Source organism: Penicillium arizonense (genome assembly GCF_001773325.1).
Source record: "Penicillium arizonense strain CBS 141311 chromosome Unknown PENARI_contig045, whole genome shotgun sequence".
Lineage (NCBI taxonomy): Eukaryota > Fungi > Ascomycota > Eurotiomycetes > Eurotiales > Aspergillaceae > Penicillium > Penicillium arizonense.
This window is the reverse complement of record NW_019173322.1, coordinates 46,966-68,658: the sequence shown is the minus strand read 5'-3', so window position 1 is coordinate 68,658 and position 21,693 is coordinate 46,966. Positions and strand designations below refer to the sequence as shown.

Here is a 21,693-nt window from a genome sequence, read left to right as displayed (position 1 = left end):
GCCTGGAGTTCAAGCACAAGAGCTGCAGGATGCGCGTTCGCTTCCATCATTCTGTCAAGCTGCAGAGGAAATAATCGGGGCCTGGAAGAAGTCATGCCTCACGGCTCGGCAGCAAGCGGTTCTTGCTTATACCGATGCAATGACTGAATCTGTGACTGTTTCTGATAATGTGTTCCATCAACTTGTCAAGGCAGAGCTGTCAGACAGGGAGATTGTGGAGCTCACTACCACAGTTGCTGGTTACAATTGTGTAAGCAGGATCCTTGTGGCGCTGGATGTTGGAGCAAATAATTCTCGCGAGATGGAGAGTGTAGAGGAGCTTGTTGAAAGTCTTGTCTGAGATCTGTCCGGCTTTTGGCGAGCCAACGATTCTTTGAAATTCTATGTAGCGTTCGTGAGTATATATTAGAAAAAGCAAATAGTCTTAACAGTTAGTAGTTGGAATGTGACCCTTTCGTCTTCTCTACCTCCTTGCCTAACTCAATATCAATAAAGCGAGGCGGATGATATTCCACTAGCTAAGAGCAATCACCAGAGACTTAATTTTCAGGTACAACGAAGCAATAGTCCACAATGTAGTAAGCCCATCACGTGCCTCTTGCCACCCTTGATTACATGCTAGAACAAAACCTCCTGTGCTCTAGTTTGTGATAATAGTTATTTCACCGAAGGTTGAATTGATATTCGTCTAATTTTCGTTCTATTCAAAGTTCTAATAAAAATGACATGACTTGTTGCCTAAGAATTATTGGGAATCGTCGTGTTCTCCTCTGCGAGAGTATCAGCCTTCAGAGCTGGTCTGTCTGCCTTTCCTGCGGTGGTCTATCAAAGAGAAAATTAGCTTGAGTCCACTTGGATTTTGGAAGAGGGAATATCTTACGCCGCCATCAACAGGCATAATCAAGCCAGTGATCCATTTAGCCTCCTTGCTGCAGAGGAAGAGGATTGCTGTATATCCGGGGTCAGTAAATCTTACTTTGAAAAGAATTCATGGAAAGCCCCATACCATAACCAACGTCCCACCCTGTGCCTTCCTGCTTCAAAAGGTTCTGGTTGATACGGTCCTGGCGCATCTTATCCGTCATGCCTCTACCTCGTACCATTGGGGTAAAGACCATTCCCGGGCAAACGCAGTTAACTCTGATATTCTCAGGGCCATGCTGGGCAGCCATAGCACGGGTCATTTGGATAATAGCACCCTTGGTCGTGGGGTACAAGAGACTGGGGTTTCCACCGAGAACTGCTCCTGCGTTAAGAATATCCAACTTTCAGGACAGCAATAGATACTTACGACCGCTCACTGAGGACATATTGACAATTGCGCCTCGTCCATTCTTCCTCATTTCGGGAATGGCATGGCGACTCATCAATACCATGCTTGTGACATTGATTTTGAAATCGCGCTCCCAGGCTGCAAGATCGAGCTTAGTAGCATCTCCCATCGCACCGCCAACTCCGACTACAAGATTTGAACATTAATTTTCATACAAGTTATGATGTATTCTGAATGACTGAATGGAAACTCACCAATGTTGACAAGAATATTCACGGTTCCGAACAGCTCAACTGTCTTGGCCACGGCATTCTTGCAACTTTCCTCATCAGTCACATCAGCCTGCACAACTTCCGACATGCCGCCCTCAAGGTCAATCATGCGCTTGGTTTCCTGAGCCCATTCAATGTTATAGTCGACTAATGCCACCTTGGCGCCTTGTCTGGCGAGTAGGATAGAAGTCGCACGGCCATTGCCAATCTCGGCTAATATTTGTCAGTATTCTCTTTTATACTCAAGTAAGGAATCGAGCTGATTACCAGGCATACGTGACCCAGCACCCGTGACAATGGCCACCTCGCCGGTGAATTCGAAAGCTTTAGCGGAAGCCATGTCGAAAGCGATTGTTTTACAACAGTTGTTTTCTGGGTTTCAAAAAACAGAAGGTTCGTTGTAACGTGCTTTTATAAAGACTTATCTGTCCTTGAAACATCAATACAACAACATGCGGCCATCTTCCGGTCCACGATTTGGGCATGGTTAGGCCTCTTCGGACATCTGCCGATTCTCCGGCCCCCAACCACCGCCCGCCATCAAAGAGGCGATAGTTGGAGACCCCCAATAAGTAAGGTTTTGACCACATGCGGAACTGCTGAAAAGCGAATTGATTTGGCATCGGGATTTTCGGGATTTGCTTCTTTACCGGAGGGGTCCCATTTCAGATATACCGTGGATCGGGCTGGGGGCTGTTTCTATCCACAGCCAATGAATGAGGAAGTTTTGTAACGGGTGAGAGCTTTGGCACATGTTACTGTGTCTTCGAGCTACTTTGCTCATATCCACATGTCTCTACCGCGTTCGTTCAAAGAATTATGACATACGGCTCAATCAACATAGTGCGTCTTGAATAATAAGTAGCGTTACTGCCTACCTACATACGGTACATATTAACGTTAACTTAATAGGCATGTAGATCATGTCAATACCTGTATGCGAAAAATAGGCCCCCTAAGTTCTTTATAGAATAGTAACATTTTGGTACAAATAGTAGTTTTTTGCTAATGCCCATCATTCCGCTGTGAATATAAGACCAAAATATCTATAGCTATCTAACGAAAACACTGCTAAAACAAAAACATACAACAGTAAGGATTCGCTAGTGGTCACCCACCTAACTACTAACTTACCGGCGTGTGGCTTAAGTACGGCTGAGCGGACGGGAAGCCCTGTTCTCCACACCCTGTGGTCGTATGTGTTTGCTTAGATATTAAAAAGGATTATATAGAAAGATATAGAAACAGACGCAAAGATGAGAGTCATGCCAAATAAAACTTGAAAGTGATCTGGTTTGCTCCCTGCCTCATTTAGAGAACCACAGGTATAAAGGATACAATGGCATATCGAGGAATCTTTCTGTTCACACTCATCCAGATAATATTTTAATCATATAACAATTTTAACTTGAGGGCTGATTCTATCGCTTACACTATTGTGATAACCAAAAGTCAAACCATGCTACAATTGCCTTCAAACTCTGCTCCTTCACGTAGCCTAGAATATGTCAGTTTTCGAGTTCAACTGTGCATATATTGCAGAGAGTGATGCCATACGCTCGTAAGGATTTTTCATATTGCCTCGCAGAGCAAATCCATGCTCAACACCAGAGAACAGCTGCAATTGGTATGACTTTTGACCTGACTGCAGAATATCTATAGCGACTTGTCTGGCCTCTTTAGGGAACGTGTGGTCTTCCACAGAACACGACAGTAACAAGGGCTCTGTCGAGAAATCTTAGTTCTTTCCATCTTAGTGAACAGGATATAAGGGTAACGAACTGGTGATCTTTGAAAAATGGCAATCTTTCAAAAAGGCCGGGTGAGCGAATGCACCGGCGCTGACAGTGCTCTTGGCCAGCTCGTCGCAAACATACGGTGCACCAAAACAATATCTGAATCAAGATTTTGAGTCAGTGGGTCTCGTGAGGATTGGGAAATGCAGATGGGACACATACCCAACACACGCATATTTAGTCGATGCCTGGCCGTACGATCTCTTCACTTCATCTACCCACCGTGGGACCGCTTCATCTGCGAATGCCATGTGCTTTCGCTTCCAAGCCTCGTAGTCAAAGTCTGGATCTGAACGGTCATGGCGATCACGACGATGTTTCCAAACCGGATCCTTACAATCAATCAGCGTGGTCGGGGCAAACAATAAAAACTGACGAAGACATACGCCTCTGAAGTAGTCCAGTCCTAGGACGAGATAGCCGGAGTCGGCAAATGCATCCATCACCAGAAGACCATTTGGAAACATTCCCCAGACATCAGGGAAGTATAATAGAATGTGGCCATTTGCGTTGCTCTTTTTAGGTTCCACGATGTATGTTTCTACTCCCGCAACCGTTACAAAACGCCCATGCGAAGTACCATCATGAAGGGTTCCCTTCAGACAACAAGGTCCCGATGGCTGGGCCAACCAGGTGTTGCTTCGAGGGGCGTCGATAGAAGGCGGCATTGTATATAGATAGACGGAACAAGAAAAAAAGAGAGAAAACAAAAAGAGAGGTTGACGCACCAGCCTTAAAGATTTATGAACACTATAGACAACTACCGATCGTATTTATCCATTCTTGATCTTCGAATGAAATTAGAGATGGCAGAGGAAATGCAGCGGGCATCCGCCGCAAGCGTTGTGGCCACGGAAGTTGCCCGGTTTCTGGGGATTGGTCCCCGCAATCTGCGAACCTCCACGCGGAGGAAAGTTGGGACTATAAGTCCTAGCAGCGCCAGGTAGATCATTCGGACTTGCTGCAAACCAATTTCTTGGCCTGCAGTACCACCTTGCGCCTTTTGCCATGTCACCAAAACAGCAAAGATCGGACAACATGCATATTGAGGAGGCGACCCCTGTGCAGAGTCCTCTTCGCGACGATATTGAAGAGGCAAAGGCGAGTTCGATTTATGAGGTATGAGGGCCGTTTTGAGGGTATGCAAAAGGGCTTGCTTTGACACTTCTCTAGGAAAATGCGGTCGGATACAAGGAATATCGAGAAGGGTTGCACATTGACATAACTGCAAAGGAAGTGAGTGAGCCTTCTTTGCCAGGCGACCTGCAAGTGAGTTCTAACTGACAACATTCTAGGACGCCAAAGTCAGATGGAAGATTGATTTGGTTGTACTCCCTATTTTTCTCGTCACTCAAGCATTGCAATTCATGGACAAGACGGCCTTGAATTATGCGAACCTGCTCGGATACCAGGAGACACTACAACTGAAAGGTCAACAGTTCAATTATCTCTCTGCAAGTATGTCTTTCCTTTATATATCAGGGCTAGGAGAAGCTTACATGTGTTAGTGGTGTATGCCGGCTACTTCTTTGGTCAATATCCTTGTGGATGGCTGGTTGGAAGGTTCCCAGCTCAACGCGTCTTGGGAGTGAGCTGCCTCATGTGGGGTTTGATGGTGATTATCATGACCCAATGCCATACATTCCCCAGTGCGTTGGGTGTCCGTTTCATCATGGGTATCTTTGAAGCCGCTGTCACCCCCGGCTTGACCCTCATGACCGGGTTTTGGTATACCCGAAAGGAAATCCCTCTTCGTCAATGTATTTGGTACTCGGCACTTGGATGGGGTGGTATTGTTGGGTCCTACATTTCTTTCGGTATTACCAAGCTTCCTGTCAACTTCAGCCCGGCGCGCTGGGAGCTATTATTTTATATTCTCGGTGGCGTCACTTGCCTATGGGCATTTGTGATCTTCTTTGTTTTGCCTGATTCGCCCTCAAGTGCTTTCTTCTTGTCCAAGTCCGAGCGCATCATTGCGGTTAAGCGAGTCTCCGGTAACGAAACCGGAATCAAGAACAAAGCATTTGACAAGAAGCAGGGTATGATCGCGTTTACTGATCCAAAGGCAATTTTACTCTTTATTTCGGTGTTTGCTGCTGCCATTCCAAACGGTGTTGTCAACTCTTTCTCGACGATCATCATCAAAGACATGGGATTCTCCCAAACGATGACAACGGAGTTGAAGTCGGTTGGTGATGCAGTTGTCATCGTCGCATTGATCATCGGTGGCACTATCACGTTGAATGTGCCAAACTCCCGACTGCTCACCTCGACCGCTGCCAATATTCTATGCACCGTTGCTGCTGCCTGTATGGCGTATCTCCCCCGGGAGCAAAAGTGGCAGAGACTGGTTTGCTTTTGGCTGGTGAATGCGCAATCTGTTGGCTTCACAGTCTCGTTGGTCACTATCTCCTCAAACATGGCTGGATATACCCACAGGGCTATGGCCAACGCTCTGGTCTTGTAAGTCTTACCGGATTCTTTGTGCTTTGCATATTTCAGTTGAACTAACTGGCTGTAGTACTGCCTACTGCTGGGGTAACTTTGCAGGGCCCTTTGTGGTCAAACCATCTGAAGCTCCTGGATACAAGGGCGCCACAATTGGTCTGCTGGTCGGTTACGCAATCAAGGCAGGATGCCATCTCTCATTGCTCGGTATGATTTCCTCGCCCCGTAACAGCTCTTCTTCTGGACATTAATATGCTAATGAGAATAGGCTATATGTATTTGGTCAATCACCGTCGTGACTCACGCTACGGTCCGGCTGACAAGGCTAGAAGTAATGAAGCCGGAATGCAGGATCGGACTGAATTTGAAAACAAAGATTTCAGATATGTACTCTAGTAGCCACTTTTCCGGGAATGCACTGGGACAAAGAGTCAGTTGATTTCTATAAGAAAATATGCGTTGGTTAGAATTATATCAGAATCAAGTGCATAACCCAAAAACATGTTGCTCTAATCTTTTCACTTTCCGGTTCTCTCAATCCTTTCAGATCCTGAGATCTAGTAGAACGACAAGTGGTGCTAAAAACGCCCCAAGGGTTAAAAGGCTGCAAGTACAGGCAAATCCCGACTCAGAACTATATACGGGTCGCGTGGATCGCCATATCACAGGATGTCATGTTTTACACCCCAACCCAATCACCTTGCAAGGTTCACATTTCCTATAAAGAAGTACAGTTTAGCGTCCAGGCAGTGTATTAATTCCCCTTAAGTAGCGAGGAGTTCGTTACAATGAAGAAATGACTGCGTGCATTCCTAGTAGCAATTGACTTTCAAAGCCCAGCGGCTCCGCCTGAAAGGGAAAGCGTGGGGCATTCCCCACACTTTCCCAGTCCTCCTCCCCGTTTCTCTTTTTCACTTTCTCTCCATTTTCTTTTGATGATAGTTAGTGAGGCTGGGTTTCGCTGCTTAATTTTGGTCATGAAGCAATGGTGAGACATCAGAAAATCGTCTGCTCGACCTGTAGGCGTCGGAAAAGCAAATGCGATGGGGCTTCGCCAAGCTGCTCCGCTTGTGTCGCCAGTGCTTCGCCTTGCCACTATGATAAATCACCCTCGCTCGCCTACGTGCGTTCGTTACAGTCACGCATCCGTGAGCTGGAGCGCAAGGCTACCACTCAGGCAACCTCTCCTCCATCCAGCCCGTCCTTTGCCAGTTCGACTTTCAGCAAACAGGGCGGCGACTCTATAAGTCTGGATGCGCTAGGAGATGTTGGCTACCACAACCAAACATCTGCTATACATGAAGATCTACCACAAAAGGATGCTCAACCATTGCATATTGCATCCCTCTTGCCATCATCGACAGACAAATGCCGGGCAGCAGATATTAGACAGGGACTGGTGGCCAACGCTGCCACCCAGAAAGACCTCGAAATCATCAACTTAGATGCATCCCAGTCACTGGCAAATCTATCGAATGATCTTGCTAGTACCTTGCTGCAGCTACACTGGTGTTGGCTGCATCCGAGTTTTCTTTTTGTATACCGCCCCGCTTTCACGAGAGATATGCCTCTACTTGCCCGTGGGGATCGCTCCGCCACACATTGCTCTTCAACCCTCGTGAAGGTGCTCTATGCCCACAGTTGTCGATTTATACGGTCACCAGATATAGTGTGGAGCCCGAGTAATCATAGCGAGACGTTCCAGGACCTTACAGACCGTTTGATGGCAGAAGCAAAGGCCTTGCTGGCCATGGAAACCCTGAATCCTCCTACTATTCCTACAATCCAAGCATTACTTCAACAGTCGGCTCGGGATGTTGCTTGTGGTCGGTCCTCCTCTGCGTGGCTATATTCCGGCATGGCATTTCGTATGGCCATTGATCTTGGCCTACACGTTTCTCCCGACAAACTTCAACAATATTCCACCTCACTCTCAGCAGAGGACATTGAGATAAGAAAACGTCTCTTTTGGAGCTTATACGCTTGGGACAAGCATATCAGCTTGTACCTAGGGAGGATGCCAAATTTCGTCATGGGCGCTGAGAACGTATCGTTGGAATTTCTAGACGACTTCACCGACCATGATCCGTGGGTACCATTTTACGGACCTGATCCAAAGGCTGCAGAGCTCCCTCCATATCCCCCAACTCCGGGCCATGTCATGTCCTGCTTCACGGAGCTATGCAAACTCTGCAAAATTCTCACTCGGGTCATGCTAGAACTCTATAGCTCGCAGTCCGCCAGCCACTCGGCAAAGTCAGACCCCCGAATGGCTTTATTCATGGAGATCAAAAAGGAGCTTCAGGATTGGCACTCGTCCTTGCCATCGTTCCTACATATACCACGCAATGACATGCCTCAATTGAGCCCACCGCCGCATATCACATCCCTCAATCTGATGTATCACAATACCCTGATTCTTCTTCATCGACCGCATGTTGCAGGCGGAGAGGTACCTTCCTCTGCTGCGATCCGACAGAGCTGGAAGATATGTCGAGGGGCAACCACCGCGATATATGATCTTCTTAAAATGTATATTCATACTTTTGGATATCATCATATCACATACATGAACAGTTACTGTACGTATATGGCTGCGACAACTGCCGTGTACCAACTAGAAACATCGGAAGAAGGATCACAGCCTTCACAATCCCACCAAGCAACTTGGACAGAGTTGAAGTTTCTGTTAGACGTACTCCAGCGTACTGCTGCAGCTATGCCCGGCCTGGACCGGAGTATTGAGATCATTCGGACGCGGATCAAAAGAATTCTCGACCGCCAGGTTTCCAGTCAACTCGATTCACTGTTTCCAGGTAGAAAGTCGAAGGATCCCGACTATGCACGGCCTACGAACGATATACCCCGACCCCATACAGAAAGTGAAAGGGACTCAAGTAATATCTCCACTGGTTGCCCTGTTTATGACTGGGGGAATAATATGGGCACTGTCACGAATGAGGATCTGTGGCTTCCAGCATTCCCCGCCCAAGACATTTCTTACGGACCGGAAGTGATGCTCGACGTACAGGATGCTCTAAGTCCTCACACGCGGTCTGCTCTGATGGGTTCAAATCTTGATCCTCAACTGCGACTTAATCTTTCAGTATCTGGTGAACATACAATGAGCTACAGCCCTTTTCCTAGTTCTTTGCTTGGCCAGCTTCCAGAGGCTCCAGCAGGAGACGCCGTTGCAACGTATCAAACCATTTAATTTTGTACATTACTCTATGCATCCTCCCGGGGGGAAGATAATCGTCGCTAATGAAGCACACGAGCTCATTCCATTTGATTACTATACAGTAGTTATTACCTATAAACGTCGACATACAGTACATGGCCGACAGCAACGACACTTGGGAGTGCGCATCCTTATTTCCGCATACGAGCCGAATACCTCACCTTGGTTGATTGACCTCTTCTCATTGACTATCAATTACCAACCTATGAGCCCTGAATGGTACAAGATAAGTGTCTATATAGCTGCATATTGTGGGTCAATGTTCTACTCTATTCCCTGGTACAGAGTCGAAGCCAAGGAGATGAGACATCCTGAAACTATATTCCAATTTCTATGTCAAACTGGAACCTCATTTCGGCTAAGTATACAACAGCTGAGAACATCACGAGACTCGCCATGGAGATCTCAACGCCGAATATGGACCGTACATATACCGATGCGCCGGTATGCCGGAGGAAACCCGCAAAGCCCAAACTCCGAAACACGCAAAAAGTGCAACAAATGAAGATTCAAACAGCTCTCTCACTTCGTGACTGCCAGCATCCCAAAGTAGAGAACCCGGCCCATTTATTGAGCGTGGTAGGTGTCGAGGGCATGCTGGACATCATGAAGACTGTTCTTGTCGCCGTATGCATCCATAAGTTGCTGATTTCGAGCCATGCGTTTCTCTTCCTCCGCCTGGGAGTACTCTCTGCGAGACTTGGCTTCGACATAGTAGTTGTAGGCGCCGAACCCTGCACGTGCGTGTCAGTAGTGGTCTCTATCAGCGGAACATCACGGGAATTGTAAAACATACCGAGACCAATTGTAGCCATCAAAGGTATAAGCCTGAGGTGGGACACAATGTTAGTCGTGGTCGAAAAAAAGGGGGTACTGTACGTGTCATTTACCAGCGGCCATTCCGGGGCTTCAGACTCGGTCCGGTTGGAGGGTTGTAAGATTTGTTGGCACCGAACGCAAATTGAGACATGGTTGGATAGAAGGTTTGGTTTTATATGAGTTGAAAGTGTGTGAAAGTGAGAAGTTGAAGCTTGGAGGCGTCGGTTTAGCGGAAGCGGAATGCGGTAAATGCGGGGGAATCGTGACGTGGAGAGCCGGGGATCCCGAGGTTGTTATACCGCGCGATCATGCCACAGCCCCATCATGCAATTGATCTACACTCTAAAACCTGCACAGATCATATTATAATTAAATCATATGTTCGATCAAATATCCACCTTATGTCTATGTATTCTTGAACCCCGAAATGTGGAAAATAGAAAAAAATTTGCAAATCAAGTTATTCAAGGTCAATCAGGCCATGTCAAGGTCCACTAAAGGCCGTTGTTCTGAGGCGCAGCGGTCGCAGGGCCTTCAGGGGTCACATAGGCCTGTGATTCGTTAGCGCTGTCAGGAATGTCGCTTACGCGTCAAGCATACCTTGGTCATTCCACCGTCAACCACAAAGTCAGTTCCGTTCACAAAGCTGCTCTCGTCGCTAGCCAGGAACACTACAGCGTGAGCCTGCTCGATGGCCTCACCGAACCGGCCGGTGGGGAAGTGCACTTCGCGGCGGAAGCGCTTCTCCTTATCCTCACCGAGCCAGTTCTGCAGCAGAGGGGTACTATACCATTGTGAGGGAATGCGATTGAGATACAGAAAGGGAAACATACTTGAGAGGAGCGGGACACAGAGCATTGAAGCGGAAGCCCTCGCGGGCGTGCACGATGGCCAACTCGCGAGTCATGGCTAGGACTGCACCCTTGCTGGCCGTGTAGGCCAATTGCGGGGTGGCAGCACCAACCAGAGCAACCACACTGGCAGTGTTGATAATGCTGCCACGGGCCTTCTTGTGACGACGCAGACTGAGGACAGCGTGCTTGCTACCGAACCAAACACCCTTGACATTGATGTTGTGTGTGAGATCCCAGATCTTCTCGGGGGTGTCGATGGCATCCGCGTCATTGGCGTGCATGATACCGGCGTTGTTGAAGATTACATCGGTGCCTCCCCAGCTGTCCTGAGACTCGACCATGGCCTGCACATCGGACTCCTTGGACACGTCGCACTTGATGGACTCCACACGAGGGGCAGTGGGAACGACTTCCTTCACCTTCGCCAATGCCTTGGCCAGGGCAGCCTCGGAGACATCGGCCATCAAGACATTGGCGCCCTCGCGGGCGAAGAGAATGGAGGTTTCGAGACCGATACCACTATCCATCTAGGTTAGTCAATTGCCATGGGAGAGGGGTAGAGACATACCCGGCAGCACCGGTGATGATGGCATTCTTGCCCTGGAGACGACCTTGAGTAGCAGCCATTGTTAGAATAAGAGTAGATCAATACAGGAGAGAGTGTTGTGTGTACCTGGGCCTATACACTTCACAGTTGACCGACGCGGGGCAGGAATGTTACATAAGCGGTACGATATGCGTCCGAAAGCAGACAGGCCTTATCTGCCCGCAGCTGATAGCAGCTCGTCTGATCTCGTATTTCTCACCTCCCACTTCTCCCACTCCTCTCTCCTCTTTTTCTATTATAGCTTTACCATGTCGAGCTTAGATCCCGAGGTCACCCGTGAGAATATCGCCGAGATCCTCCAGCATGACACCAAGGTGAAGGTGGCTGGCGTGGATGTTGATGGCATCTTACGCGGGAAGCTCATGAAGAAGGACAAGTTCCTTTCCATCTTGACCGAAGGTTTTGGATTCTGCTCCGTGGTATTTGGCTGGGATCAGCACGACGCAACGTATTTCAAGGAGCTGGCCATCAGCAATAAGGAGAATGGATACCGGGATCTTGTCGCCGTCCCCGATCTGCGCAGTTTCCGTCGCATTCCATGGGAGAACAATGTCCCCTTCTTCTTGATTAGTTTTCTCGATCCTGATACGCGGGAGCCGGTGTGTGCTTGTCCCCGAGGACTGCTGAAGACGGCGGCTGCCAAACCCGAGGCGGCGGGGTACCGGGCCATGGCTGGAGGTATGTACAACCGGGAGTGATGTCTTTGATGCAATGGCTTACCTGACCTTTGCAGCGGAATATGAGTTCTACCAGTTTCGTACACCAGGCCCTCACCCCACCCCTGAACAGGGTGCCTCTGCAACCGCAGCCTTCCTCCAGTCACACCCTGCCGATGCCTTGCCTTCAATAACGGAAGGGATGTTTGGATACTCGATCACTCGTCCTCTTCACAACCAGGATTATTATTATGGCATCTTCGACGCCTGCGAGCAGTTCCGGTGTGATATTGAGGGATGGCATACGGAGAGTGGGCCGGGTGTCTTCGAAGCCGTGAGTGGACTCCAGTCTGCGTGTTGCATTGGGGCTAACATTGAGTCAGGCATTACAATTCGGCGAAGCAAAGGATATGGCCGACAAGGCCGGATTGTTCAAGTAGGATCCTCAGCGCTCTGCTGCATCGTCATGGCTAACCACTTGTATACGCATAGATACGTCGTCAAATCGTTCGGAATCAAACACGGCATCACGCCTTGTTTCATGGCCAAACCCCGACAGGGCTTGCCTGGAAACAGCGGGCATATGCACATCTCGCTCGTGAACGCCGACGGAAAGAATGCCTTCCTTCGCGACACCCCCGATCCTTCCCCTGCTTACCCTGACATCGCTCACCTCTCCGACCTGGGTCGACATTTCCTGGCTGGTCTCCTCGTCGGTCTCCCTGATATCATGCCGCTTCTGGCCCCGACCATCAACTCTTACAAACGACTGGTGGAGAACTTTTGGGCCCCTGTCACGGTCTCCTGGGGACTGGAGCACCGGGCCGCGTCGATCCGTCTTATCACTCCACCGACCGCCAGCCCCAAGGCGACGCGGTTCGAGGTGCGTGTTCCTGGCGCTGATGCCAACCCACACTTTGTCCTCGCCGCCATTCTGGCGCTGGGCTGGCGCGGCGTCGAGCAACGTCTCGAGATCCCCGTACCGCCCCTCTCCCGCGGCGAGGATATGGGTGGTGCCAGTGACCGGGGGGTGCGCCTGGCCAAGTCTTTGAAGGAAGCTATTGTTACATTTAGTCGGCCGGAGAGTGTCGCACGGGAAGTGTTTGGTGATTCATTCGTGGAGCACTTTGCTGGTACTCGGGAACATGAAGTGCGCTTGTGGGAGGAGGCTGTCACGGATTGGTAAGTCCCTCTAACCTTGGAAGGTTAAGATTTGATGACTCTTGCTGACTGGATTTCCAGGGAGATGAAGCGATACATTGAGACCGTTTGACGTGTTAATACCCTTACGATAGTTTGTACATAGCCTAGACCTATTGAATGTCAATACTTAGCCATGTAATCATCCCTAGAACAATCACATGTGACATCACATGTCCATCTCCGGGACAATTCGGGCATGAAACAGCACGAAGCACAAGAAAAGCCGCGGCTGATTGGATTTCCGGGGTATATACACCTTTTCGGGTGAAGCAGGAGAATAGAAGGTTTGTCGAGAATTGACTATGACAGACGAACCCTATATAATTGCAGGTCCCCAGAGCAATTGACACAATAGAACTGCTAACGTTAAGCGATAAGATTCGGTATGCGGCGCGTGCCGAGTGGTGTGGGGAGGCCGAGTATTTGAATAGCGCAGAGAGAACAGTAGAAAAGGACGGGGAAATGGGCGATGTCGGCCGAGAGGAACAGTTTCCCGTGGAAAAGTGGAAGTCCAGCGGCCACAGTGAGGGCCGTTCGGACCACCGGTTAATCAATGGTCGGCTTATCTCTACCGCGGCTCAGTGACGTATTCCATATATACCTCACTTCTTCACGTTTATATCTTATATTCTTCTCGTAATTTGAATTCTACTTGAATCGATTTTTCTGACCTCTAATTCCTCTGATTCCTCTCTCTTCTCCCCCGTTGCATGGAATCCCATTAGTATCTATATCTTTATCATATCTATATAGCTCCTCACCATGTCTTTCGTCGACACACAGCTCAAGGATGTGGCCATCCTGGGCTCCATCAACAACGATGCCCGCAAGATCCTGACCAAGGAAGCCTGTGCCTTTTTGGCCCTTTTGCACCGTACCTTCAACTCGACCCGCAAGTCCCTGCTCCAGCGCCGCGTCGACCGCCAGGCCGAGATCGACAAGGGCACCCTCCTCGACTTCCTTCCCCAGACAAAACACATCCGTGAGAATGACGCCTGGAAGGGTGCTCCTCCCGCTCCTGGTCTGGTCGACCGCCGTGTGGAGATTACTGGTCCGACTGACCGCAAGATGGTCGTGAACGCTTTGAACTCCGATGTCTGGACCTATATGGCCGACTTTGAGGACTCCAGTGCTCCAACCTGGGACAACATGGTCAATGGTCAGGTGAACCTGTACGATGCCATTCGTCGCCAGGTCGACTTCAAGCAGGGTGGCAAGGAGTATAAGCTGCGGACTGATCGCACCCTGCCCACTCTGATTGCCCGTGCCCGTGGCTGGCACCTGGATGAGAAGCACTTCACTGTCGATGGTGAGCCCATCTCCGGTGGTCTGTTTGATTTCGGTCTGTACTTTTTCCACAACGCCAAGGAGCTGGTCGCCCGCGGAGCCGGCCCTTACTTCTACCTCCCCAAGATGGAGTCCCACCTCGAGGCTCGCCTGTGGAACGACGTCTTCAACCTGTCCCAGGACTACATTGGTCTGCCGCGGGGTACCATCCGTGGTACTGTCCTGATTGAGACTATTACCGCTGCCTTCGAGATGGATGAGGTGAGTGATATACACCGAACAACAGCATGGAACCACAGTTAACCCTTGTATAGATCATCTACGAGCTCCGTGACCACAGCTCTGGCCTCAACTGTGGCCGCTGGGATTACATCTTCTCCTTCATCAAAAAGTTCCGCCAGCATCCCAACTTTGTTCTCCCCGACCGCGCCGATGTCACCATGACCGTGCCTTTCATGGATGCCTATGTCAAGCTTCTCATCAAGACTTGCCACCGCCGCGGCGTGCACGCTATGGGTGGTATGGCCGCTCAGATCCCCATCAAGAACGACCCCGCCGCCAATGACAAGGCCATGGAGAGTGTCCGCGCCGACAAGCTGCGCGAGGTACGCGCCGGCCACGATGGCACCTGGGTGGCTCACCCAGCCCTGGCTGCCATCGCCTCGGACGTCTTCAATAAGTACATGCCCACCCCCAACCAGCTGTTTGTCCGCCGCGAGGAGGTGAACATCACCGCCAACGACCTCCTGAACACCAACGTCCCTGGCAAGATCACCGAGGAAGGCATCCGCAAGAACCTCAACATCGGTCTGAGCTACATGGAGGGATGGCTCCGCGGTGTCGGCTGCGTGCCCATCAACTACCTTATGGAAGACGCCGCCACCGCCGAAGTCTCCCGCAGTCAGCTGTGGCAGTGGACCCGTCACAACGTGACTACCGCCGAGGGCAAGCGCATGGACAAGGCCTTTGCCCTGCGCTTGCTGCAGGAGCAGGCTGACAGTCTGGCGGCCAAGGGACCCAAGGGCAACAAGTACCAGCTTGCTGCGCGGTACTTTGCTGGCCAGGTTACTGGGGAGGACTATGCCGATTTCTTGACCAGCTTGCTGTACAATGAGATCTCCTCGGCTGGCAGCGCTGCTAAGCTGTGAGTGCTTGGTTTGAACTTATGATGATGAATACCCTTTTTCTTTGCTTGTCTGGTCTGACGACGGTCTTATCCAATTTGAAGTTAGCATTGTTGTATAACAATTATTTTATTTACTTGTTACTTGAAGGAGTAAATTTGTAAGGCTTGTATACATTTTTAACAAGGCAAAAATGCGCAACGATATATATTAACTGATCCCTACATAGTAATACTTTTTACTGAGTGAACACGTGCAAAATTCTCACGTATTTGAAGCAGAGGACCTTGAGAGTAAAGTGCCTGCACGACTACATATCTAGGCTACCAAGCATGTGGTCTCGCGAATCAAGTTACTAGGGTCAACTCCAATCTGTATAGTTTATTTCAACCGAAAGCCAATATCTGCTAAGGAGCTTGAAGAATAAAGTTCTGTCACAAGATGTAATTTACCTGTCTGTAAGCTCTAATTTCCGTCGGAGCACCCTTCAGTCGTACTTTGTATGTTTTCTACTTAGCTACGCTTAATAACAGGAGATAGAATCCATTATGGCTCTCTGCATATACTGGGGCCTCAATAAACACTGGATGTTGGTACTGGAAATGTATGAATTGTTTGGTGTCATTACAATCCCCCCTTTGGGGCCAAGTTTGATGCACGCTATAACCCAATCACAATAGGCCACCAAATGACCCCGGGACAACTGTGGGTCTGTAGGCTAATATTTACAAGTAGATCATGTCGAATTCGAGTTAGCGTTGCAAGCTAGCTTGCAACTATCGCGATCAATGTCATACCTGTACAACCGTACGTAGTATGAACTATGAGCGCCGACAATAGACACAGTGTACTTTTAACACAGGATAGGCGCGCAAAGTGCCCACTCTCTCGCAAAACGAGTTTCAAAACATCCAATCCACTTCTTCAATCACCATGGGTAAACACCTCGTCAAACTTATCGGTTAGGCATTGGCCTCGCCTCTGAAGCTATCTCCTTAGCCCGCAACAACTCACTCAAATATCCATCGCATTATGATAATTCCCCTCGTGTGACCGCCCACCAGCGCCTCTAAACCACGGGAATGGACTTGAGGAGCTCAGCCACATTAGACGGTTGGCCACACTTAGGTCCCAAGTGGAATGTCGTTAAACTGCAGTCAAGAAAAGATTTTCCGACTTTGAGGCAATTACCGTCCAAGCAAAGTATTGTTGTGCGGTGAACGAATAGGCAGCCGTCGCTATTTTGACCCCAAAAATCATTGCTGATTCCCGAAGAGCGTTAATCCTAGGTATGAGGGGTTTATTTGGTCCTATCAGAGAAGCACAGCCGCGGGAGCTTATTTGTGCTAAGCCTTCATAACCTCGCATGCCTAGTGCTGAATCTGTGCCTTTCTGTCCACTCACGGGACGACTAGCAATGTATTTGTTCCCACACTACCTCGTTTTGGTGCAAGTTCGCCATGTGGCGTTGCTGTTCCATGGCATTGCGACACTCAGCCTCGTATAGGCTGAGGTGAAAACACTTGAGAATCAATTCGTTACCTGATTCACCTAGTAAGATTGCTGCGATAAGCTCTGATCAAGCCCCCAGCAAGTTCACTATGTTTTTGCTTTTAAGCTGCGTTACGGCGCCCCCAGCCAGGAAGACACCCTGACCGTACTTCCATCTCCTCCCGCCATCGATCTAAGCGTTGCTCCGACTGTTTGCTATCTGTTATCTGACAGTATGGCGACCATCAGGATCGCAGATCCCGCGTACGCGGGAGATGAGCCGGGACAGCCACCGTCCTGCGATGATGGATCAGCTACGGGCCCGGCTTTCTCCAAGTCGCAATCGACGGCCCGATCTCATCCAGAGGAAATCCACGAGAGCATTTACAATATCCGCTCCAGGATACCGGAGCGGATCAGTAGCAGGATCTCGACTGCCGAGCAGCCAGATGACGACCCAGGTTTGCGAAATCCGGGCGACTTTAAGCAGAGACAGGTAGGCAACGCGACCATGAGGGACCGTTGACGACGAACGTCACTGACCATTAACAGGTATTCAAAGGCAAGATGCTGTTATGGCTGGCATATCAATCCGTGGGCGTAATTTATGGCGATATTGGCACCAGTCCACTCTACGTCTTCTCGTCCACCTTTTCGTCCCCTCCCTCTCGACAAGACCTGATAGGCGCCCTCTCCATCATTATTTGGAGTCTGTTCATGATGGTGACTGTCAAGTATGTGCTGGTGATCCTTCATGCAGATAACGACGGCGAAGGTGGCACTTTCAGTACCTATTCCCTTCTCAGCCGCTATGCAAGTGCTCCTCGCGATCCCTCCCTCGCAAAAGCTGACTGACTCACAGATGAATATCACCCACCGTGATCCGAGGGAGGCCTCGTTGGTCCAGATGAAACGGTACTTGTCCGGTGACCTGGAGAGCGCGGGTCAGAAGGTGCGCCAACGGTTGGAGTCCAGTCGGTTCGCGCGAGGGCTGCTGAAAGTGATCGGAGTGCTGGCCGTCACTATGGTGCTGGCTGATGGCCTGCTCACTCCAGCCCAGTCCGTTCTTGGAGCCGTTCAAGGTATTGAGGTTGTGCAGCCGAGCATATCCAAGGGCACAGTGATCGGTGTTACTGATGCCATTCTCATCGTGCTGTTTTTTATTCAGCCGTTGGGGATCACGAAATTATCCTTCGCGTTTTCACCGATCGTGGTTATCTGGCTCGGGTTTAATGCGGTGATCGGTATATACAACCTCGTTAAGTATGATGCCGGGGTTTTCCAGGCTTTGAATCCTGGCCTCGCGTTCGAATTCTTGATCCGGAACAAAACAGAGGGATGGAGGATGCTGGGTGGTACTTTGCTCGCCTTCACGGGTGTGGAAGCCCTCTTTGCGGACCTAGGTGCCTTCAGCCGAAGAGCGATCCAGGTCAGCTGGCTGTGCTATACGTTTCCGTGCCTTTTGTTAGCATACATCGGCCAGGCAGCGTACATCAGCGTCCACCCAGGAGCATATTCGAATCCCTTTTTCAACTCGGTCCCACCTGGAACAATCTATCCAGCCTTGATCATCGCCATTCTAGCTGCTATTGTTGCATCGCAGGCCATCATTACCGCAACCTTCCAGGTAAGACAGTTGCAACCTTTTATTTGCGGAAAGTCCGACTCTGATAATGCTGGCAGCTTCTTGCGCAAGTGATGAAACTCTCCTATTTCCCTCAGATCAAAGTTATCCACACTTCCCAGATATTCCACGGGCAGCTCTTCATTCCCATCGCGAATTGGCTGCTAATGGTTGGAACTATCTTGATCGCATCGATCTATAACAACGTAAGTCGTGGTATCTTCCTTTCTCTGTTTCATTCTTTCACAGAAACTCACTCCATGTCCCTTAGACAACATCCTTGGGTAATGCGTACGGCGTATGCGTCATGTTCGTGACCTTTTTCGACACCTGCATGGTGTCTCTGGCTGCAATGTTCGTCTGGCGGATCAGCCCATACCTTGTCTTCCTCCCGTGGCTCACCGTTGCCTGCCTGGATGCTACGTATCTCTCGTCGGCGCTGACCAAGGTGCCTCAAGGTGCCTGGTTCACGCTCACGCTCGCTGCAATCCTTGCCATGCTGTTTCTTTTGTGGCGATACGGCAAAGAACAGCAGTGGTTCGCCGAAGCTGAGGACCGCTTCCCCACATCACATTTCATCGTATCCAGCCCAGATGGGCAAATGGCCCTGTCCAAGCGATATGGCGACCTTCCAGTCAGCGTCAACCGCGGTCTTGGGATCTTCTTCGACAAAGCGGGCGAAACGACTCCGATCGTGTTCAGCCAGTTTGCGCTTAAGCTCAACTCTTTGCCCGAGGTGATTGTGTTCTTCCATCTCCGCCCCCTCGAGCAACCTTCAGTCGCCGCTGAGAATCGAATTACCGTGTCGCATTTGGCCATTCCAAATTGTTACCGGCTGGTTGTTCGATACGGATATAATGACGAGATCATCACACCCGACTTGGCGAGCGTGATCGTTGACCAGGTCCGCAAATATCTAATGTCGAGAAGCGCCAGCGTGCCCTTAAGCGAAGAGGGTGAGGAAAAGGATTCTGTGACCCCTGACAGTCCGACGGCGGAGGGCAGCAGAGACGCCCGCGCCTCCGTCGGTTCTGAAATCGCTAATCTGGAAGCGGCATATTCACACAAAGTGCTCTATATTGTGGGGAAGGAGCAGATGAAAATCAAGCCAGACACAGCGCTCGTCCGAAAATCCTTGCTACACGTCTTTTTATGGATCCGGGATAACACGAGAAACAAAATGGCCAACCTCCGGCTGCCAACAGATAAGCTGATTGAAGTAGGATTTCTCAAAGAGATATGAGTGTGGCGATAAGTTGTCTAGTAGCCTTAGGGCGATCGTGGATTGGAAATACACGTACCTCAGGCGAGGTTGTGAGCTCAAAACCAATCATGTTAAATAGACAATAGACACCGTCCTTCTTTTAGTAATGGAGATGGTGTTAACTAGGAGGCTGCCTGCTATGGAGAGTCTTGGACTCGATTTCATTGATTTATTCACACTATTCCGCTGCTGCTCGCGGTGATCCCCTCGGGCAGCATTGTCGAGTCCACGAGCTGGAATCCCACCAACAAGATGATCTTTCACATCTGGAATGGCTGCGATTGGGAGTATATTGTCAGTCCCGACGACTGCAAGAGTGAGATCCAGCATCTCATCAATTATAGTGATGGCAATGAAGCGGTCGAACCGCTGAACTTTCGATAAATTCCAACGCTGAAAGTTCATTATAACCTTCTACGTAATCATCGCCAGGGCTGCCAAAATATAGGCATAAAATCTCATTGTAGAAAGAAAGGTTTCACGGTGATAAGTGGACCGTATCCCTTTCCTCAGGGCTGCTCCCGAGGCCGAAGGAGAGGTCGATCCAGAGTCGAACTAATAGATCCAAATTTAGAGAACTATGACCAAAATAGTCTGTGTGAGATAAATTGCTAATCCTCAGACTTTTCGTGGTCAGATCGGGAAAAACAGCACTTTGTCTAACCGTTCCGTTGTCACGGAGGACTATCCTTCCGAACATGTACTAAGAACGTTGGGCGGAATTTAGAATTCCGCGCTCGAATATCGCATACGTTTGGTTGGGGCGAAAAGATAGAAAACTTATCGATCAGTAATCAGCCCGACTGCGAAGGATTTACGTAGGTAGTGTCTAGGCATGGATAATAATGCAGCGAAAAGTAAGCATAAGAGTTTAAACTTCATATTTTCTACAAGCTTCGACCCACTCTGCTAAGTCTAAATGGGACGGTAAATCCACAGTCCAAAATTACAAGAAGCCTCATTAATACAAGCAAATATTACCGGTTATTCTAACGGTGTTACAGCCGGATCCTGAATAACCTCTCCGATTGGTCAATAGCAGTAGGTACACTATGTTCCCCCTTAGTGCTCACTCAGATTAGACTTACTATCCCATTGTTGATTGATATAATCTGTCGTAGCAAAGCTTTGTTGTAGCTGAAGTGGCTTCTCTTGCCTAGCATGGACTACCAAAGACGAGAGTCATGTCGTGTAAAGGGGCGGAAGTTTAAAATGGCCTATAACTACTATACATCGAGATTTCGTGCTAATACAAAGTTGTAATGATACAACTCGGGACAACGGGACACATGGGATCCGCTTGATACATCAAGAGCCGCAGAACTATATACCATGGCATGTCTGTATTGCAAATCTAACACTGAATCCGTATCCCATATTAGGCTTATGCCGCTCACCTTATACTAGAACCGTAAGGATTTTTACAGTCATTTTCAACTCGTCATCCAACGGATTTTGGCAATTTGGGCAATTTGGGCAACTAGAAGCCTGTCTTCATGGCCTAGTAATACGTTATCTCCTTTTACATACAATTATTTCGCACCCCTTGAACCATGAAGCCGCACCACATGCCATCGACAGTGAGAACTTCAGCAAGCCCCGCTGATGATGTCCGCCGCAGAACAAGCAAGGCTTGTGATCGCTGTAGATTGAAGAAAACAAAGGTAAGGGAGTCATCCCGCCCCTGCTATACTGTCCACTTGAGTTTCGTGGTGATTTCGTCTGACATATTAA

At 49.3% G+C, this 21,693-nt stretch overlaps 9 protein-coding genes across 9 annotated transcripts; 5 read left to right on the top strand and 4 right to left on the bottom strand.

Annotated features, from left to right (window-relative positions):
• Positions 1-738: 738 nt before the first annotated feature.
• Positions 739-1,885, bottom strand: PENARI_c045G10090 (SDR family NAD(P)-dependent oxidoreductase; the record flags this gene model as incomplete). Its single annotated transcript, XM_022637279.1, has 6 exons — positions 739-822; positions 881-948; positions 1,007-1,240; positions 1,292-1,459; positions 1,528-1,758; positions 1,813-1,885. 6 exons carry the CDS (start codon positions 1,883-1,885, stop codon positions 739-741), a joined length of 858 nt encoding a protein of 285 aa, XP_022482888.1.
• Positions 1,886-2,978: 1,093 nt separating this feature from the next.
• Positions 2,979-4,009, bottom strand: PENARI_c045G04436 (uncharacterized protein; the record flags this gene model as incomplete). Its single annotated transcript, XM_022637267.1, has 5 exons — positions 2,979-3,043; positions 3,103-3,270; positions 3,328-3,440; positions 3,504-3,673; positions 3,728-4,009. 5 exons carry the CDS (start codon positions 4,007-4,009, stop codon positions 2,979-2,981), a joined length of 798 nt encoding a protein of 265 aa, XP_022482885.1.
• Positions 4,010-4,379: 370 nt separating this feature from the next.
• PENARI_c045G06366 (uncharacterized protein) lies at positions 4,380-6,057 on the top strand (the record flags this gene model as incomplete). Its single annotated transcript, XM_022637273.1, has 6 exons — positions 4,380-4,460; positions 4,515-4,577; positions 4,637-4,799; positions 4,850-5,804; positions 5,863-5,996; positions 6,053-6,057. 6 exons carry the CDS (start codon positions 4,380-4,382, stop codon positions 6,055-6,057), a joined length of 1,401 nt encoding a protein of 466 aa, XP_022482883.1.
• A 717-nt stretch (positions 6,058-6,774) lies between these two features.
• PENARI_c045G00930 (uncharacterized protein) lies at positions 6,775-9,003 on the top strand (the record flags this gene model as incomplete). The annotated part of the gene is made up of 1 exon (XM_022637258.1): positions 6,775-9,003. One exon carries the CDS (start codon positions 6,775-6,777, stop codon positions 9,001-9,003), a length of 2,229 nt encoding a protein of 742 aa, XP_022482879.1.
• Positions 9,004-9,597: 594 nt separating this feature from the next.
• Positions 9,598-10,000, bottom strand: PENARI_c045G11857 (uncharacterized protein; the record flags this gene model as incomplete). Its single annotated transcript, XM_022637287.1, has 3 exons — positions 9,598-9,764; positions 9,827-9,858; positions 9,921-10,000. 3 exons carry the CDS (start codon positions 9,998-10,000, stop codon positions 9,598-9,600), a joined length of 279 nt encoding a protein of 92 aa, XP_022482871.1.
• A 343-nt stretch (positions 10,001-10,343) lies between these two features.
• On the bottom strand, positions 10,344-11,330 carry PENARI_c045G06293 (putative short-chain dehydrogenase/reductase family protein; the record flags this gene model as incomplete). The annotated part of the gene is made up of 4 exons (XM_022637272.1): positions 10,344-10,400; positions 10,450-10,633; positions 10,683-11,222; positions 11,272-11,330. The coding sequence occupies 4 exons, from the start codon at positions 11,328-11,330 to the stop codon at positions 10,344-10,346; spliced, it is 840 nt and encodes a 279-aa protein (XP_022482873.1).
• Positions 11,331-11,558: 228 nt separating this feature from the next.
• PENARI_c045G11805 (glutamine synthetase family protein) lies at positions 11,559-13,239 on the top strand (the record flags this gene model as incomplete). Its single annotated transcript, XM_022637286.1, has 5 exons — positions 11,559-11,988; positions 12,044-12,300; positions 12,350-12,402; positions 12,459-13,148; positions 13,209-13,239. The coding sequence occupies 5 exons, from the start codon at positions 11,559-11,561 to the stop codon at positions 13,237-13,239; spliced, it is 1,461 nt and encodes a 486-aa protein (XP_022482884.1).
• Positions 13,240-13,931: 692 nt separating this feature from the next.
• Positions 13,932-15,604, top strand: PENARI_c045G06136 (malate synthase; the record flags this gene model as incomplete). The annotated part of the gene is made up of 2 exons (XM_022637271.1): positions 13,932-14,717; positions 14,771-15,604. The coding sequence occupies 2 exons, from the start codon at positions 13,932-13,934 to the stop codon at positions 15,602-15,604; spliced, it is 1,620 nt and encodes a 539-aa protein (XP_022482862.1).
• Positions 15,605-17,306: 1,702 nt separating this feature from the next.
• PENARI_c045G10124 (uncharacterized protein) lies at positions 17,307-19,938 on the top strand (the record flags this gene model as incomplete). The annotated part of the gene is made up of 5 exons (XM_022637280.1): positions 17,307-17,567; positions 17,624-17,815; positions 17,934-18,698; positions 18,755-18,901; positions 18,967-19,938. 5 exons carry the CDS (start codon positions 17,307-17,309, stop codon positions 19,936-19,938), a joined length of 2,337 nt encoding a protein of 778 aa, XP_022482869.1.
• Between the last annotated feature and the right edge of the window lie 1,755 nt (positions 19,939-21,693).